At 42.7% G+C, this 18,859-nt stretch overlaps 2 protein-coding genes across 7 annotated transcripts in view; one reads left to right on the top strand and one right to left on the bottom strand.

Moving 5' to 3' along the window:
• Positions 1-2,390: 2,390 nt before the first annotated feature.
• On the bottom strand, positions 2,391-9,527 carry LOC109508090 (sorting nexin-18-like). The gene is made up of 4 exons (XM_019857931.1): positions 8,271-9,527; positions 6,872-7,165; positions 6,318-6,700; positions 2,391-2,801 (listed from the first exon to the last, which is right to left on the bottom strand). Exons 1-4 carry the CDS (start codon positions 9,008-9,010, stop codon positions 2,575-2,577), a joined length of 1,644 nt encoding a protein of 547 aa, XP_019713490.1. The 5' UTR covers positions 9,011-9,527; the 3' UTR covers positions 2,391-2,574.
• Positions 9,528-10,980: 1,453 nt separating this feature from the next.
• The window catches only part of LOC109508094 (putative cytochrome P450 120), a 12,810-nt gene continuing 4,931 nt past the window's right edge, over positions 10,981-18,859 (top strand). For 2 of the 6 annotated variants that reach the window (XM_019857938.1, XM_019857940.1), the window contains exons 1-8: positions 10,983-11,513; positions 11,807-11,884; positions 12,069-12,153; positions 12,670-12,705; positions 13,164-13,303; positions 14,111-14,234; positions 14,319-14,463; positions 15,744-15,854. In XM_019857938.1, coding sequence (XP_019713497.1) covers positions 11,324-11,513; positions 11,807-11,884; positions 12,069-12,153; positions 12,670-12,705; positions 13,164-13,303; positions 14,111-14,234; positions 14,319-14,463; positions 15,744-15,854 — 909 coding nt within the window. In that variant the 5' untranslated portion in view covers positions 10,983-11,323. Of the gene's footprint in view, positions 11,514-11,806; positions 11,885-12,068; positions 12,154-12,669; positions 12,706-13,163; positions 13,304-14,110; positions 14,235-14,318; positions 14,464-15,743; positions 15,855-18,859 lie in introns of all 6 variants that reach the window. The other 4 variants (XM_019857937.1, XM_019857936.1, XM_019857941.1 and 1 more) reach the window with 3 other exon arrangements.

Raw genomic sequence — 18,859 nt, 5'->3', positions numbered from 1 at the left:
GATCAAGGCAAATCTGATTTATTTCTTACACAAGGCAGCTCAATGTGCTTTACAGCGGTTGCTATTTGCATTAAAGGGTTAAAAAAAAAGATTGCTTGACAATAATGTGTTTGATGCACCCCCACTTGTCTAAGTACGGTATTGTTTGTGAATGTCACATGACCAAACTCAGAAAAAAGGTGAAGCGTGATTGGTCATTACTTGAGCCAAGGGCAACTGTGATGTCATTTTCAGGCGACAGCAAGTGTCAAAATAGCCACCCACTGAGAAGGAAGTAAACAGATTTTGCATCTTAATTTATATTCCACGCCATTTCCATTATCTCGCTCTAAAATTGGAAGTTAACAGAAACGCTTTTTCTGCGGTTAAATACAGTTTTGTAATTTACCATTTACTAGGGCTGTCAAACAGCATTCATATGTTACAGATACATTTGACAAATATATTTTTGTCTTGACAAGCCTCCAAACTCAGAAAAAAGGTGAAGCGTGATTGGTCATTTTTTGAGCACAGTGTAACTGTGATGTCATTTTCAGTCGACAGCAAGCGTCAAAATAGCCACCCACTGAGAAGGAAGTAAACAGATTTTGCATCTTAATTTATATTCCACGCCATTTCCATTATCTCGCTCTAAAATTGGAAGTTAACAGAAACGTTTTTTCTGCGTATAAATACAGGACAGTTTTGTAATTTACCATTTACTAGGGCTGCCAAAAAGTATTCATATGTTACAGATACATTTGACAAATGTATTTTTGTCCTGACAAGCCTCTGTTTGCTTGTGTAAATATTTTAAATTAGTCAGAAACAAAATTCCATCTCAGAAGCCAGACATTATAAATATCTACGGGAGAAAAAAAATAAGCGCATCAGCAATAGCCTGATGAAAGAACAGTTTATTGTTCAGCGCAGGAAAATCAAAAGGAAGCACAGAGGATGAAGAGGCATGAACAGGCACGGTAAAACAAACCTGAAATGTCAATACAGCGTCCAACGGAAAGAATGTCAGAGGCATCAACAATGGTATCAGTTATTTAGAAGAACACACTGAATGTTTGACTGGAAGCTTGCAGTATAAAGTTGAAACAAAATGGCAGACGTGTTTTCAAACTTTCTTTTACACTCTTGCCACCCTGACCTTACTGGTGTGAGTAAAAGACAAATAATATCATTCGACCTCAACCTCGCACAGTTTATCAGCTTTCTCAAACAACTTGCAGTATAAAGTTGAAACAAAATGGCAGACGTGGTTTCAAACTTTCTTTAATACTCTTGCCACCCCGACCTTACTGGTGTGAGTAAAAGACAAATATCATTCGACCTCAACCTTGCAGTTTATCAGCTTTCTCAAACAGGCAGTCAGTCTCAGCATGCTTTGTTTCAGTCAAAGGAAGTAATATGATATCACTGGCCAATGGCACATCTCCAAAATGTCTTTTTTTTCTGAAAAATATGCCAAATGCATTTTTTTTCATTGAACGGCGATGTTATGCAACAGAGATTTGAATGATGGCAGATCACTTGACATGATTTCCATCCATCCATTTATTCTCACTAGCATTTATCCAGTTCAAGGTTGCGGGAAGCTGAAGGGGGAATTGAACCCAGACTTCCTGCGCAAAAGTCAAGACATGAAATCACAACACCACCACAGCAGCGGGTATAGGTGATTTCCAACATAACGTTTTTTGTTATTTTTTTTTATGGTTCAAGAAGGATGGTATATGTGAAGCATCTTACCATTGCATAATGACTCAAACATCAACAACGAAAAGATACAAAAACAAAAATCATGGAGTGACACTTTTATATTTCTCCATCTTAGTCGGGCTACTTATTGGTCCGTGGAAGCAGAAAATATCTGCCTGGATAATCAACGTGCCATTTCCTCCACAAAGTTTCATGGAAATGGCGTCCTGCAGTACGTTCACCTTTGCACTCCATATAAAGTAAAATGATTTCGTCTTTTCATGCTTAAAGGGGAAGCCAAGCCCCAAATTTTCCTTACAATAATAAGTTACATGCAGATGGGTGGAAGTGCAGAGAACATACCACTGTGAAGAAAATTTTGGGGGTGGTTTTCCCTTTAAAATATCCAGTTTAAATGATAATGCAGATGGCAGCCGAGCGCTTGCAGCCGCCACCGTAAAAACATTGCAAATCCCGCTGAGTTTTCAAATGCATGTGGATCATCCAAGAAAAAAAAAAAATCCTTGCCCCGTTCTTGTTCCTCACATGTCCACAGTCATATTTGTTTTTCATTGTGGTCCAGGACTCATGATTTCAAGCCCTTACATGTATTTTGAAGATGCGGACTCCAACACTGAAACTTATCAGTCATTCGTCTGTTCTCCAGTCGATTACAACTTAAGTGTTTTTTTTCCCCCTTATTCCTCACATGTCCACAGTCATATTTGTTTTTCATTATGGTCCAGGACTCATGATTTCAAGCCCTTAATGTATTTTGAGGATACGGACTCCAACACTGCAACTTATCAGTCATTCGTCTGTTCTTCAGTCTATTACAACTTAAGCGTTTTTTTCCCCCTTCCACTCCCAAATTCTTTTCATATCCTACTGCTCGCTGTCATACCTCTGGAGCGCGTCCTCCAGCTTGGATGTGATTTTCTGGAAGAAGCCAATCTGCTGCCTGAGGTGGTGCTGCATCTGCGCTCGGAAGTCTCGTACACGCGTGCGGTGAAAGTGCTGGATCTCGGCCAGCGTGGCGCACGAGATGATGTTGCAGCGGTCGTGGAGCTCGCCCTCCTGCGCAGGACAGTCCTTCACTTTGGTCAGCGCACCTTAAGACAAGATGGAGAAGGGTGTTCCTTTTTATCCCTTGGTGCAACAGCCAAAAACTTTCATTTGGTTAAGAAAATAATTGACGTCAATGTGAGATTTCATGTGGACTGAATCTACGAGGAAATGAAAAAATATGTGCTTGGCTTTAAAAGACTAGAGAGACGGAAGGATACATTTGAAGGAAAAACACATAAACTGGCATTTCAAACAATAGTGGAAACATATGAATCGAACAGAATTATTTATTTCAAAATTAGCGGTTTCTGTGCAAGGAGCTAGCTTCACAACAGTTGGCCAAAAATTAAATTTGACCTGAAATATGTTTTGTCCAGAAGTTTGGCAACAGGAAAATACCGTGCTTTGTGATAGCTACAGTAAAAAAATAAGCTGTGTCCAGTGCGGCAGCTAGCTCAGCATAAGCTAGCCATGAAGCAACTCAATCAGCTCAACCTTGTCTACCATCCAGTTTACAAGTAAACTTTTTTGTCTGGAGGCGTAACAACTGGAAGACATTAAATATAATAGCACTGTTACAAAAACAAAAGACCTGTTCCCAGTCAATAGCTAGCAAGAGCTTTCAGTTCCGCATCTTAACACCAGCTAGCCAATAGCCATGAAGCAGCTCCATTCTAGCTAGAAACGAGCTGTTTTTACAACAGCACCCAAAAAAAAAAGAAAAGCAAAAGAGTTGCACCCTAGACATACTTCCTTACCCTGTGCTGAGTAATGCCTTAAAGTGTCTAGTGACTCAATTTTTAAGGGGGGGAAGTACAATATTTTTGGCAGACGTGAAGGATGGAAAACAGAAGAGGAACTGTGGAGCTGACTGCGAACTAGAAGAAATCACAAGCGAGCTCATAGCTCAGTTTGCATGCTGACCTTTGTGACCTGGTGTTGTAAGTGGAAGAGCGGATGATCATTTTCTACACACGCAAACGATATCTACACACGTAAATGGAAATAACTTGGACTTTGCACCTTTGGCTGCCACACCGATTACCAGCCGGTCAGCTGAACGGTGTTCTTTGTACCGTCGGCTGGTGGGAAACGACTATCTCTTCGCTTTAAATTAGAGTAGCAGGAGGAAGAAGGAAAGAAGAGAGAAAAAAAGTGGGAGGAGGAGGAGGGGAAAACTAATCCAGAGACTGTTCTATTTTGCATTCCTGCAGTCCCAGGGCAACATTGGACAAGAGGCCCAGGAATCTGGCCTCATTCAAATCAGATGTTAGGCTTTGGACCTGTGGATTGATGCTACATTTAGGTCTATAAAGTTTGACATGCTGCATGTTGTGATGTATTCTCAGTATTGCTCAGCAATATTGGAGATCCTAATATCACAGATATGTTGTTAATTGCAAAGCAAAGATTTCATTCTTTTTTTTTTTTTTTTTAATCATGATAAAACCCATCCGTCATTCGTTGGAACTCGGTGGTCGGAAAAAGTCAAGACTTTTCAGTTGTGTAGATGAGCTCATCAACGCTCCACAGTGGATGTTGCTCAAAAACACCAAAAAGGAGAAATGTCTGATTTTCATCCAATTGCCACTTTTGGTCGATGAATCAACATGATGACATCAGTTGTCTTTAAATGCAGCTCCCGAATTGGGACGCCACTCTCGAAAGTTCTGAACCACAGCGGATGGCCTTAGATGCTTCTTCGCCTTTGACTGTCAACTAGTTTGTCGAGGCGATCACCACAACCCCACAAGACAGGACTGCAGCGTTATCAACCCCAACTTACAAACAGTTTAAATTTACAACCAAGCTTTCAAAGTTCAAAACAGTTGTTACAAGGACATACGCTGCTCCCTTAACTCAAGTCTGTATTGTCTGCCGATGACTGTTTTACATTGGCAAACGTCTGCGCTCTTCTGAGTAATCTTCCGTCTGAATTGTCGAGTTGGATAAACGTACGCTCGTTTCTCTACTTGGCAGCATAGACGGCAGGAATAACAAGAGTGCACATTCCTGGACTTAAATGAGGTCAACATCTGTAATCGGCTGTTGAACGTTTTAGGAGAAAGTATAAGAAAATGTGTTATCCGCCACAAAGGGTAGGAAGCATTATCAGTCACAGGAGACTGCTGGCGTTCAGGGTGCAATTGTATCTCGCGAAGAGAGCTCAGTGCGCTATAGAAAGAGGGCCTCTAGGTTTGGCAAACGTCAGGACTTTGCATGCCAGCGGAGGCTCCCGCCTCCCATACGGCGGGGAACCGACAAGCTAACTCCTGTTTGTTGTGCTCGTCGTGTGTTTTCAAGTGACTCACTTCAGGCTCGTTCAAAGTACTCAAGATATATATATTTAAAAAAAAAAAGTTTTCTCAATGTGGGTATCAGTTTTCTCCTCACACTGACTTTGCAATTCCATCAAGTGAAAACAGATGACGCGCTTAGTTAGGGGTCGCAGGGTTTGTGAGTGTTGCTTATAAATTGTTTCATTGACGAATAATGAAGGTGAAGGGCCAGATGGCGCTCAGCTCATTACAGTAACATTCATTTCTATTTTGGTTCCGTTACAAGAGTCATTTGTACTGCGATTATTTTACAGACTCTTAGGATGAACAAGAATTTGGTCTGACCACTGGGGCCCCGAACAAATTTAGTTTCGGGGAACCATGTGATACAAATCGAGTGCCTAACATAGAGGACTTCATCTCGACAGATTTGCGAGAAAACATGAAGTTTGAATCTTGTCATCCTGGCATACTACAAGCACAAAAAAAGCACAAAACATTGGAGAAAAAAAATGTGGCAACAATGGAAGTCTAGCAAAAAAATTTTTGGATTGATATCAGATCGGAATTATAAAGTTTTCCACCACTTGCGAGTTTAATCAACACCCAAATTCTAAAAATGATTCTCGCGTTCACTGAGCCAATTTCAAAGGAGACGTATTTATTCATACCGAGCACTGTTTGTTGACTTAAAGACTTGCAGGCCTTGTTTCAGTTGTTTTATATTACGGATTGCAAGGTCATATTCTCAAGACCTGACTGCTGAGTCTCGACAGATCCCGCGGGAAGCCACCGCCACGGGAAGAATAGAATGCGATGTTTTGTGGGTTCACATGAACAATAAAATGATATCAAAGAAGGTCACTTTTTTTTTTTTTTTTTGCAATTTTTTTGGGGGGGGGAACCACATCATATCACAGTCATATCAGTTCAATTGAGTATGCCGTTATGTGGTAAGGGTCAGAAAATATCCGAACCGACCATCGCACTTTTTAGAACCCGTTCTTTGCGCTACCAGCCATATTAGAAGGAGCGTTGTGCATGTGTGGAGTGGAACTAGACGCGTTGCTATGCTTTGTGTGGTTGACAAGAGAATGCGATATTCAAGAAGTGTCATTTAACAAACACGATGAGTCACAAAAGAGCGAGAAATGTCTTCAAAGCCGCCTGCCACGAGGCCTTGTGCTGGAAGAGCAAGTGATGACCCGAGCTAAACTGGACCATCTGGGGGAACTTGGTGTGTTCTATTCAGAATCGAACATCGAAAAAAAAAATTCTAACCTTTCTGCACATGGATGATGTCAGGAAAGTTGGCCAGGTGTCCTCTGTAGAGATCCAGCAGATCGGAAATGGGGTCCAGGTCCTGGCGTGGCTGATCTGCAAAATAATCCCCTATGGCCTCGTAGGCGTCACCGGTATAAGAGATGGCTTTATTCAGACCACCCGAGTAGGCCTGCTGGTCCAGCTCAAACGCCTGCGCGAGAAGTTTGAAGGATTGTCCGACCTTGTGGTATTCCTTCTTGAATCCTGACATCTGCTTGCGCGCAAAGTCATTGATGGTGGTGTTGACGACCACAATGTTCTCGTCCATCCTTTTGGTGAAGGATTTGAAGCCTTCGATCTTGCTCTCCACTTCCTGAAGATCGAGCGGAACGGTGGGCGTGCTTGATGGGAAGAGAGAGATTTTGGTTTTAGGACTCACGCTATATTCTTACTCGCATCTTTCGGACGCACTATTGGCAGGAATTTGTTGTGAATTGCCAAAAGCAACATATAACTAAAGCAGATGCTAACACAAGAGTGCTATGTCAAGCTAGCAGCAAAGCTCTTCATACCTGATTGTGAGGAAGAAATTAGCCCCGACCAGCTCATCCCTCTCTGCCTTCCTCTTGCCCTGTTTCCAGGCCTTTTCGTCTGTCCCGCACGTGAGGAAATGCTGGAAGACGTCGCAGCGGGCCAGCACAGGGTGGCTGGTCATGTGGTTCATCCACCAAATAAGGCCTTTCCTTCGCTTGGAGATGAAGTCTTCCTCAAAGCGGCCGGTGGCCTGCTTCTCCGGCAGGTGTGGCACCGAGATGACCGGGAAACGCTCCACCAGCCGAGCGTACAGCCAGTCGAAGTGTTTGTACCTGTAAGGGAGGAGGAAAATGGTGGTTGTGAGTAATCATAAGGGCATAAAGACCGATTTTTTTTTTTTTTACTCATCTCACTTTGGTGAAATATGTCTGAGCCATTGAGGTACTGTGCATAAAATGGCTGTCAATCCAAAATGCTAAACGCCGTATCTTGAAATTATTATTTTAGCTTGAATGCGAGGCAGACGTGCTAACCACGCACGGTGACCGTCTTATTTCTATTCAAACTTCTGTCATTCTCTAAATAACATCGGGATCATTATGTAAAATAATTTATTTAAACCGCTGACAGTCTGACTAATAAATTCTGATTTTCAAATTTATTTATTTTTTTTGCAAAGGACAGAGATTTGTGGGGAATGTTTGTGACGATGTTATATGCGCATGGAGTTCCGCCAAAATTCACTGGGAAAATCTGGCTGTGAATTCCCGAAACAAAAAGTCCAGTTGCTATCTGATGACAGTTCACACAAGTGCCAGGTCTTTTTTGAGAAGTTTGTTAATGACCTTTATTCCACGCAGCCCTTTTGGGATAGCAAAATAGTAGGACATACAGTTCTAGCACGAGCCCTGCAACTAGGTTGTGGGATGACCCATTTGGCAAAGGAAGTGCCTTTCACATTTTGGTGATGTTATGATAAATAGCACCAGGAGTCTGGCTTCAAGGCAATCAGCGTAATAACACTTGTCAACAAGGAACTACCGTGCAAACTGTCAGACAATTTTTGACTAGCCCGACTTAGAAGAAAGAAAAATAGCAGGGAAGCTGGCAAAATACCGATGTAAACCTGTAATAGATGAAGTCATGGTCACAAATGAAAACCCCATGAGAGACTGAAGCCGCAATAACCAAACCGCAAACTAGCAAGGGAAGACTGTTAGTTTGGTGAAGAAAAAAAAAAAAAAGACAAAGAAACAATGGAGAAAAGTGCACTGGGGAATTTGAGAGGAAGCACGCTATTCCTGAGGCCACACTTGGCTCTGCCTTTGCCATTTGCTGAGAACAACAAGGGGACTAGGCCACAATAAACCACATAAACTTCATCGGTTAAATGGTGAGAGGAAGTGGAGAGAAAAAAAAAAAAGAAGCGTTTCCTACCTGCGGTTGACTTGAACATTGGTGTGAGTTGGTGTCAAGCCATAGGACATGTAGCTCTTCATGCCTTTGAACTTAGTCTGCTTGGTTGGGTCATCAATGGTGCACGTAAAGGGGTACGGATCATCCTGCCATTCAGGTCCATGCTTGCCCATCACCACACAGATCCTGTCCCCATCTTTGACAAAAGCAGCCGCCTCCCCGAGAAGGAAGGCCTCTCCTCCAGACTTGACGAAAGTGGAGAACCGGTTCAGGTTCCTCCCCACCGTGGCTGAACTCTTGGCTTGAGGTTGCAGGGAGCTACTGCGCCTGGCCGGCAGGGTGGTGGTCACCGGGTACAAGGAAGCGGGTGAGGTGCCCAGACTCCTCGGGGCCTCGGTGGCCGGGGAACTGTCATCCCAGTCGTCGTCCCAGTCGTCATCGCTGCCCTGGCTGGTGTGGAAGCTGCCCCCACCGCTGCCAACACTCCCCGCCTCAGGTCCTCGCTGGGAATAGGAGGCATGGGTGGGGGTCCCAACTTTGGGGGAGGAGAACCCGTTGTTGTTGTTGGAGCTGATGCGATCCTTGATGATCTCCACGTAGGAGGCTGGGATGAGGCCGACGTCCCCTCTGCTGTTCTTGCCCTCCAACCAACCCTCCAGCTCCTCCTCACTGAACAGACTCACCAGCTCGTTCTCGCTAATGGAGATCTCCCCTGGGTTCTCCGAATGGAAGTCGTACAACACCCTGGCCTTCAGCGCCATTCTTACACCAAGGTTCCTTCTCTCTCTTTGAACTGCTCAACAACAACCGAACATTCCCAACAGAGGGATCTTGGGGGAAACTCGATTGAGTTTGCGACGTAGACAAAAACCTTTCTGTAATCCGTGCGTTGAACCGGGGGGAAAAAAGTAGAGCAGAAACCTTATCAGATATCCGACAACTCCCTCGTAAGATCTAAGCAGCTCCTGCTTCAAAGATCATTCGCTTTCCACGCGCAACTTCATCCACACGGCGAACGAAAAAAAACAGACTGACGTCCGATTGACGTCTTGAAAAACGCTGACAGACCCACGGTAGCTGTGAGGCTGCTTAATTTTACCGAACGACCCAAAAAAAAAAGGGCTGAAGGGCTTCACTTTTTTCCCCCTCCTCTCTCCGGGATGCTTGTAAGTTAAAGACACCAAGTCCCAACACGTAGAAGAACGGAGGGGGCGGAGCATGCTGCAAGTTTGATCAAGCCACACAACTCACCGAGGCATGGCAGCTTTCTTTACTATTTAGCGCATTTCAAAAACAACAAATTACAACATTTAAAGGCTAAATAATTCAAAACTCTATCTATCTATCTATCTGTCTGTCTAAAATGTATTTTGAGGCAATACCGTCAGTCAAACATGTGCCACGAATACGCCCATGATTACATTGTAATATTGTGCAAAGCAAAGTTACCCAACCGGGGGTACGCGTACCCCTTGGGGTAAGTGAGCATATTGGAGGGGGGACACACAACTCACCGAGGCATGGCAGCTTTCTTTACTTATTTAGCGCATTTCAAAAGCAACAAATTACAACATTTAAAGGCTAAATAATTTAAAAAATCTATATATCAGTCTGTCTAAAATGTATTTTCAGGCAATACCGTCAGTCAAACATGTGCCACGAATACGCCCATGATTACGTTGTAATATTGTGTAAAGCAAAGTTACCCAATCGGTGGTACGCGTACCCCTTGGGGTAAGTGAGCACATTGGAGGGGGGGCCTTTTAAGAATGGAAACATTTACTGTATTTAAAAGATCAATAACCTGTGACACAGACGTGCCAAAATCACAACAGCCGCGTGTCAGCTCAAGTGTCTCATTAAAGCTTAGATGACTGATGAAAAGAAAGTGTTTCGTTCCTGATATTTAAAGTTTAAATGCCTATTTAAAGGGGACCTTCTCAAAGGAGCTCCATTTTTTGTGGAAAATGTTTCAAGAGTTATGCATAACAAAGGCAGTTATTTCTTTACTTTGATGCCTTTTCTAATTTGTATTACTTATTTTCAAGGCAACATTTGTACTTTTATGTTTCATTTGAGGGGGTTAAAAAGGGGGTATACTGTACCTAAAAATTAAATGTCCAAACCAGGAATCGAGTTAAAAAAGAATTTAAAAAGCACTTGTTTTCTGTTCTTCTTTTCGAGATTCATCAACACGTTTCAGTGAGAGTTGTCCTCATGGTTTGGGTACACAAGCGTAAAAATTGTTTCAAGAGTTATGCATAACAAAGGCAGTTATTTTCTTTACTTTGATGCCTTTTCAAATTTGTATTAATTATTTTTATTATTTTACTTTTATGTTTCATTTGAGGGAGTTAAAAAGGGGGTATACTGTACCTAAAACTCAAATGTCCAAACCAGGAATCGAGCTAAAAAATAATTTAAAAATCACTTGTTTTCTGTTCTTTTTTTCGAGATTCATCAACACGTTTGAGTGGGCGTTATACTCATGGTTTGACGAAAACGTTCAGGGGTACACAAGCGTAAAAGGGTAGGGAACCACTGATGTACAGTATGGCACAGCACAGGAAATCACATTGCATATGTAATGACAAGGTCAGGAAGCTAGAGGCCAGCATCACATTACACATTCATTTAAAGAGGGCAACTGGGAGACATCTATTTATCTATCTACCTGTGTGTGTGTGTGTGTGTGTGTGTGTGTGCGCGCGCGTGTGTGTGTGTGTGTGTGTTTGTTTGTTTTGAAGCAAGAGCAAGTACACTGCGGAAGTGGTCGTGAAAGGCAACGTCATGAACCGTTCTTCTAATTTACCAAGGGCACTTGAACGCACCAGTCTTGCGTACAGCGTTCCGCACCATCTGAGAAAATAGTGGTGGTAATTTGACCCGCAGGTCACTTCGGTAAAATGACTTTCAAACTGCAAGCTCCGAAGCTGAACCGAGTTTGTTAAAGTTTGGAGTTTCTAGTTCGAGCGAGAGGACCTTACGACATACAGACGGAGCAGCGAAAGGGACTTACCTGGGCGAGAGACAAGCGGAACCCCCCCCGCCCCGCACCTCCTCTTACCTGCATTATGTCAAAACTCCCTGGCAACGCAGGTGTGCCGCTGCTCGGGGACAAATCGCTGGACTTCTACCGGGACCCGGTGCTCTTCTGCCGGGAGAAGATGGAAAAACACGGCAGCCGGGTGTTTCAAAGCCGCCTGCTAAATAGACCCACCGCTTTCGTGTGCTCGGCGTGGGCCATGAAGGAGCTACTGTGCGGTAAGTGCACCTGTACCTGCGTGCCACTCTAATGCAAAATAACACAATCCAGTAGTTTCTGAGTGTATTCAAGCTTTATTACAATCACACCTTTGCACCCATTTTGGGGTCTCCTATCTTGACGTTCTCAGATCAAAAGAGCACGAATAAGTTTATTGTCATCACTAATACTGTACACTCACAGATTAGCGTGATCCGTCATGGGAGAGACTCGTGATGGTGCCGCAGCTGATTCCATAGGAGCTATACTTCGCCTATACATGTGTGCAATAATGATTTGTTGTTTGTTTCAGAGAAGTCCAACGTGTTTCTGAAGGATCCCACTGATGTGATGACCAATATGTACGGCGACACCATTGTTACCACTAATGGTAAAAAAAAAAACAATTGCATGCATGGAGCCACTCATCTTGCATCATCTAACAGCGCTTATAAGATGCCCACCTGTGCCTTGGAAGTTTGAATAAGTCACCATTCAATCAAATTAAGACTCTATGACATTGTTCTATGACTTGCGAAACAACAATTAACACATCAATATTTGCATCTTTGCAGGTGAAGAGGCTTGTCTTCTCCGTCTGTCTTTCACCAGCTTGTTTACAGGAGGTTGCTTAGAATCATCAAGTGGTTACATCACCAGGTCGGTAAAGACGTGTCACTCGACCCTAGCAGCAGTTTTAGACTGATTGATTTGAAAGTGTGGGAGAGCAGCTGATTTGGGGAGAGGGGGAAAAAAAGACAAAGAAAAACAAAGTGTAGATATTTGTCATTAATTTCTTGCAAAAATGAGCGCAGGACGGTTATAATGACTGAAATTATGAATTCAGTCAGTAAAAAGAGTGCAATTTGCAACATGCGACTTCCACTTTTTGACTTGAGGGTGAACAGTAGACTTTCAAAAACAGGAAGTCTACGTAATACAGTAAAGATGCAGTTTCACTCAAAATGATCAGTAATATGCAAGGATACCAACATATTGTAATTTGTAATGACTCAACAAAACTATTCAAACAGTACAACACGACGCATTTTACGAGTGGTTACTTTCAAAGGAACAATCTGCTCATGTCATTTATACATTTTGCGTGCAAGTGTACCGTGGAAAAGTGATTTGATTGTGTTTGAGACAGGCCTTTTCTTCCCCCTCTTTTTCCAGTGTGTGTGAAAACCGTCTCAAGGATCTCGCCCACAGGTAATACATATTTGTGATTGAATACATATCAAATGCAGCACAGCCAACCAGGGAAAAAAAACGATTGATGGGGCTCACATAATACGGCTGACCCTCGTAGACCTGAACAGCTTCTGATTTGCGTACACACAGCACTTCACCTTCCATCTTCTTGCCCTGATGTGCTCAGCTACAGTGTACAGATGTTAACTTTCACTTCGCCATGCTTCTGAAATTGAATTCATAAAAGCACAAGGCGGAGGAGGAATCCTAAATTAAGGTTAGTTTGCGTGTCACAACATCGGTGGGTATTCTTTGATTGATTACGAGATCACAAAAGATGAAACAGCGTTGCTTATTTGAACATCCTTCACTCACACTAGTGGTAAAATTCTTCCTCGGTCTTGACAAACTTTTTGTTGTTATAATTTCCAATATTCATGACTCAAACAATGCTTGATTTGTGCGTTTGTGTGCAGCGGTGGGCCACGTTGTGTGTATACTGCATTTAAGCAGCTGGGGACAGAGTTGGTTTTGGGTCTTTTTCTTAACGTGCATGCGGACAAGGAGCCGGAACTTTTCCAGAAAATCGCACAGCTCTGCACTCAGCACTGGCATGGTAAGGACATTTCTACCCGGCTCGTTTTGACCGACAGCACAGATGAAATCTCCTCCCTCTTAAAAAGACAACAAGACAACGAGGAGCCGCTGCGGGTGCCCGCGCCACCATCAAAAGAACACTTAACATAAAATGACAAAATAAGCGAATTGAGCCGGATTCTTAGTCAGCCTTTTCAAATTTCAATCAAGACAGTAGATAAAAAAAATTTGGGGGGGCATGTTTGACGCAGTGGCGGTGTACAGGAAGAAACGAAAAACACCACACCATATCACGCGATGGTTACCATCATTTTTCTTTTTCGATTAACATGTAGGTTGTTTTGCATCATTGATGTGTCAAAATGCACTCCTCAAAATGATGTTTTTTAGTCATTTCCTATTTACGTTTCTGACTTCCTGTTAGCTTTCCTTTTTCTGCTGTATGGCACAGCAGAGCCTAAGTGCAGTTTACTGGATGTAACTTTTTTGCCGGGCACAATCCTTCCAACAAAACCACGAAAATGAAAGAATTCCACAATGCTTCGCCTGTTAGCTAAAATGTGATTTGAGTATTATATTGAATCACACAAATTTACTGCCAGTTTGATATATCGCAGTTGGAAGAGAAACCAAATTTGAAAAATAACTCGGCACTGTAGTTGTCCTGCAGGTGAGCAGCCAAACGGGTGTGAGTTTTCTGCTGTCCAGAAGACTAACTGTATAAAAATTTTATTCGCCTGTTGACTTTTACACTAAATTGCTCGATCCACATCATCTTTCAAGTCGATTACAAAGAACTTTCAACTGACTAGACGTTTTGCTGCAGGTCTCATCTCTGCTCCAGTCAATGTAAAGGTGCCTTTGTGGTCATCTGGTTTTTCCGTGGCCTCGGAGGCCAGAGACCAGCTGATGCAAATCATCAAAGAGAAACTGGAGAACGAAGCACAGGGGTGTGTACGATGCGTCACAAACAAGTCAAGTCAATTTTGCCCGAATGCGGCCTGTCACGGTTGCTCTCACCCCGCCGTCTCCAGTTTCGTGGGCTCCCTGCGCTCTCTGCCACTGCCCGGTTCAAGCTGTGCTTCCCAGCATCTCCTGCTGTTCATCTCGGCCCTCATCCCCAAAGCGCTGGCGTCACTACTCACCTCGTTCACTGTGGCTCTAAGTGGGAGTAAAAAGGTACATTGACAAAACAAAAAAAAAAAAAATGCAGGTGAGAGATGGAGAAAGTGGCAACGTCTCCAAAAAGACGATCATGCGATTTGTCTTGATGTAGGTTTGTTTAGGAATTTTTGTACAGTATAAAAAATGCTGGCGGCACAGTGGGTCGACTGGTTAACACGTCCGCCTTACAATGCAGAGGTTCGATTCCGGCTCCTGCTTTCCTGTGTGGAGTTTGCATGTGCTTCCCATGCCTGTGTGGGTTTTCTCCGGGTACTCCGGTTTTCTCCCACATTCCAAAAACGTCCATGGCAGGCTAATGGAACGCTCTAAATCATCCCTAGGTTTGGCTGGCCACCAGTTCAGGGTGTGCCCTCGCCTACTGTCCAAAAGACACCTGTGACAGGCTCCAGCACACCCGCCTCCCTCGTGAGGATAATTGGATTAAAAAGTGGATGGATGGATTAAAAATGCTATCATAAACCCTGATTCCACCAAGCAATACAGTTTGATTCACTTACTCAAAAGTTAGTGTTTCAATTTTGTCAAGGGTACCGACATCTGATAAGTGCAGTTTCAGGGTGGAGCTGGACAGCCTACCGTGAGATGATAAGTCAACAGATAATGTTCTCTTGCAATGCAGGCAGGAAAGAGGAAAAAAAAAACATGAACAGCCACATACCAAGAAGAACGAACACGTAATTTTGGATGTCGGCCATTGTTAATGATTGTTTAATGCAGTGGTGTCTAACTCATTTTTGTCGCGGGCCACATTGTAGTCACTGTTTCCCTTGGAGGGCCATGATGACTGTGAAACCGTATAAATGTTGAATCACCTTCTCATATTATTAAATATACAGTACACAATTAATAGCTAACTATTTTTGAAATCAAAAGTCCAGACAGGAGAGTAGTTTGTTGCACTGTTGTTCAAGTTTCTGTAATAATGTAAAACAAGAAAATGCTTGCAATAGATCAACATGATTGTTTACTACATATGACAGTTTGAAATTTGGTACAGATTTTGGCATGCGTCATGAAAGTTGACCTGGTTGATTTGCTTTCGTGGGCCACATAAAATGATGTGACGGGCCAGATCTGGCCCCCGGGCTTGGATGGATCACTCTTAAATTCACTGCACTGTGTTGCCGTGCTACGATGTCATGCCGTCAAGTCATTTTACCCGCGCATCCAACAGCGACACACAAACCTTAGCCAAATGCAAAATACTAATCCATGAACACTTTTTTTTTTTAATCCTTCTTTCTAAACACGATCCAAAACCTTCACTTGTTCAGGAGGAAACTCGTCGACGAGCTTTAACGGATGCTGATTATCTGCAAGGAGTCCTACTGGAAGTTCAGAGACTCTGGCCTCCCTTCATTGGTGGACGCAGGATCGCAGAAAGGGTAAGAATCACATACAGACTCCCTTGATGTTTGGATTAAGGGAATATTTTATAAAGTGGGGAAAGTAGGAGTTCCTCCTGTTTGCAAAACTCGTTGGCTTATCTTTAAACTCCGCGTCCAGGTCAAACAACACTAATATTTGCATGTCAAGGTTGGACACGTGGACACTGTCAGAACAAGTTGTTGGCAAACACGTCCCGACAGAGCTCATCCGTCAAATTTTGTGTCGGTTATTTTACAGCGCAAAAATCATTTAATTCCAATATTGGTACATGCTGCTGCCTTCCATGCAGACGTGCCGCAATACCCAGCGCCGGTAACGTTACCATGCCCAGATTAATTGTTATTGCACACTTGAATGGCTGGAAGGCAGTCGACTAGGGTAGACAAGAAATGAAGAAAGCCATTTTGCTGCACCTTTCATTATTTGTCCTCCTCGGTTGTCAGGTGGTGTGCTTCTCTCTGTATGTTGTGCTGCTTTCCTGCAGATGGCGACGTACTGCAGTAAATGCAGGCGCTGTCGCCTCTCAAGGAAATAACGAGATCTGCACACTGAAAGAGGAAGGATGAATTGCGAAAAAAAAAAAGTCATTTCCAGTACATTTGAAACATTTTCACATCCATGTTTTGGGAATTAATAGACTGCTACCGTGTTGGGCAAAATACAGAGGAAGGTTGCTTGGCAACTCTTTGACAAAATGTGAGAGGTTTGTTCTGTTCATATAGCCTATATTTTGGTCGCTATGCTATTTTGATGTTTTTTTTTTTATAAATGAGCATACATTATATTGCAATATTTCCTCTAAGGTCCAACTGGTGATTTGTTTGGATTTTGGAGCAATTTGAAATGGAAATTGAAATAACTCATGTTTTTTTTTTTTTTTTTTTTTTTAATATACTTCCACACACACTACTTTAAGGCTCATACAAGTGTAAAAGTAAATCAACGACTGCTGCTTATGTGAAGATGGAATCACAATAAAACGCTTAAATGACCTCAAATGCTGTAAATTGTCACAGAAGCAATACAATAACTGAACCATTGTCAAGTAAAGTATCATATTGGCCCGAATATAAGACGGTGTTTTTTTGCGTTGAAATAAGACTGAAAAAATTGGGGGTCGTCTTATATTCGTGGTCTAGACATTATACCCATTCACGACGCTAGATGCCGCCAGATATCAATGAAGCGAATGCTGAACTTGACTCCCCAGGCCAAAGTAAACCCCTGCCACGAAGAATAAAAATAAAAATAGCGGTAGCACGAAGAAGAAAAATAAAAAATAGCGGCAAGAAAGAAAAGAGAAGAAAATAATAGAAGAGATAACAGAAAATGGAGAAACGTAGCGACAATCTGGAGAAAAGTGGGTCAAAGATCGGCCAGGTTAACCGGCAGCTAAGGAGAAGTTATGGTGTAAACTTCAAGATGTTTTTTCTCTCAAATATATTGTTATAATCATATGTTTCAGATGTACTGTAATTATTTTCTGTATAAAAATTAATTTGGTGTTCAAAAAGTCTTTTTTCAAACTTGAGTCTTGAAAAAGAGGGGGTCGTCTTATAATCAGGTCCGTCTTATATTCGGGCCATTACGGTATAAAAGCAGCTTAACACGCTACCTGTAATCAGTCAGCACGTGCGGTGACACTGGAGTCGTTTTAGAGTGGAATCCGTTGAATAATGTTATGCATGATGTGGTTGGAGCGCTTGCGGTTTTTTTTGTGCTTTGGAGGCGCAGTCTTCTGGAAAATGCCGTTTTCATTTTGCAATCTAACCTGTGCAGTACTATGTTCTCTCAATGTGCAAGTACTGTACATTAGTACGTTCTTTAAATGCTCCTTGACACCCGCACTCAGCCAACATAATCCAGTCTTTGAAGATCATTTCCATTTCAGTCAAGAGTCACGCAAGCATCACCTCGTGCGCATGCATATTTTTTTATTTTGGCAACCTCATCAAGCGGGGTTTACGCAACAGTCCAATCCGAGGCATTGATCCATCCGTGTGATTGATCGGGTCCGCTCCCCACCGGATAGAAGTCAGACGGCTTGCTGGTGGGGCCGTGAAGCCGAGCGGAAAGTCATTTGTCACTTCTGGGAAATGCTTCGGTACACTTTGATTGCTGGCGACCTCTGTGGAACACAAACTCGTGACGTAAAGGGGTCGGGGATCTTTTTGGAGACGAGAAACACTCGCACAAGTATATACGACGTCTTCTAAAGCTTGAGGAAATCTTAACAAACCATTGAAACAAACAGAATGAATTTGTTTTGCTGCAGCCTAAAACAGACATCATTTGGGATGAATGAAACAGTCGAGTTTGTCCACATCCTTTGTATTTAGAAAAGCTCAAAGCACTTCAAATCTTTGCATACTGTAGGTTGCAATATCAAAAATGTAGTTAACACAGAGTCATATTTTAGGGCACAGGTGTCAAAGTCGAGGCCCAGGGGTCAGATCTGGCCCGCCACATCATTTTATGTGGCCCGCGAAAGCAAATCAAGCATGTCAACTTCCATGATGCTTGCTCAAGTCTGAACCAAAATGTCAAATTGTCACATGTAATGCACAACAAACAGTCCTTATTCTTGACTTCTGATTTTAGAAACGAGTTATTCATCAATTTGTTGTGCGGTGATTATACATTTATATGGTTTTCCAAAATTCATAACGGCCCTCCCAAGTCAAACCGTAACTACAATGTGGCCCGCGACAAAAATGAGTTGAGCACCCCTGTTTTAGGGGGTTGCGGATTGAACGCCTAAAAAAAAAAAATTTTTTTTTAAAGCGCAAGACCGCTCAGTACCTCAAGGAAATTTCTCATCAAGTAGAAACGCGTAAACGGGGTGAAATTAGGAGCTTGTGTCATGTGTGGGCACAGATGGCTAAACGACAGTTAGTATTCGCCGTCACGCGGAAAAAAAAAAAAGTAGAAGCTCCGTCAGCTGGAACTAAAATATGTGAGGTTTTGCAAACTTTGAAAGAGTGCTTGTGTGTGTGTGTGT

Source organism: Hippocampus comes, unplaced genomic scaffold (genome assembly GCF_001891065.2).
Source record: "Hippocampus comes isolate QL1 unplaced genomic scaffold, H_comes_QL1_v1.1 scaffold162, whole genome shotgun sequence".
NCBI classification, from domain to species: domain Eukaryota; kingdom Metazoa; phylum Chordata; class Actinopteri; order Syngnathiformes; family Syngnathidae; genus Hippocampus; species Hippocampus comes.
Note: the sequence above shows the minus strand (reverse complement) of the source record. Positions and strands in the feature narration are given on the sequence as shown.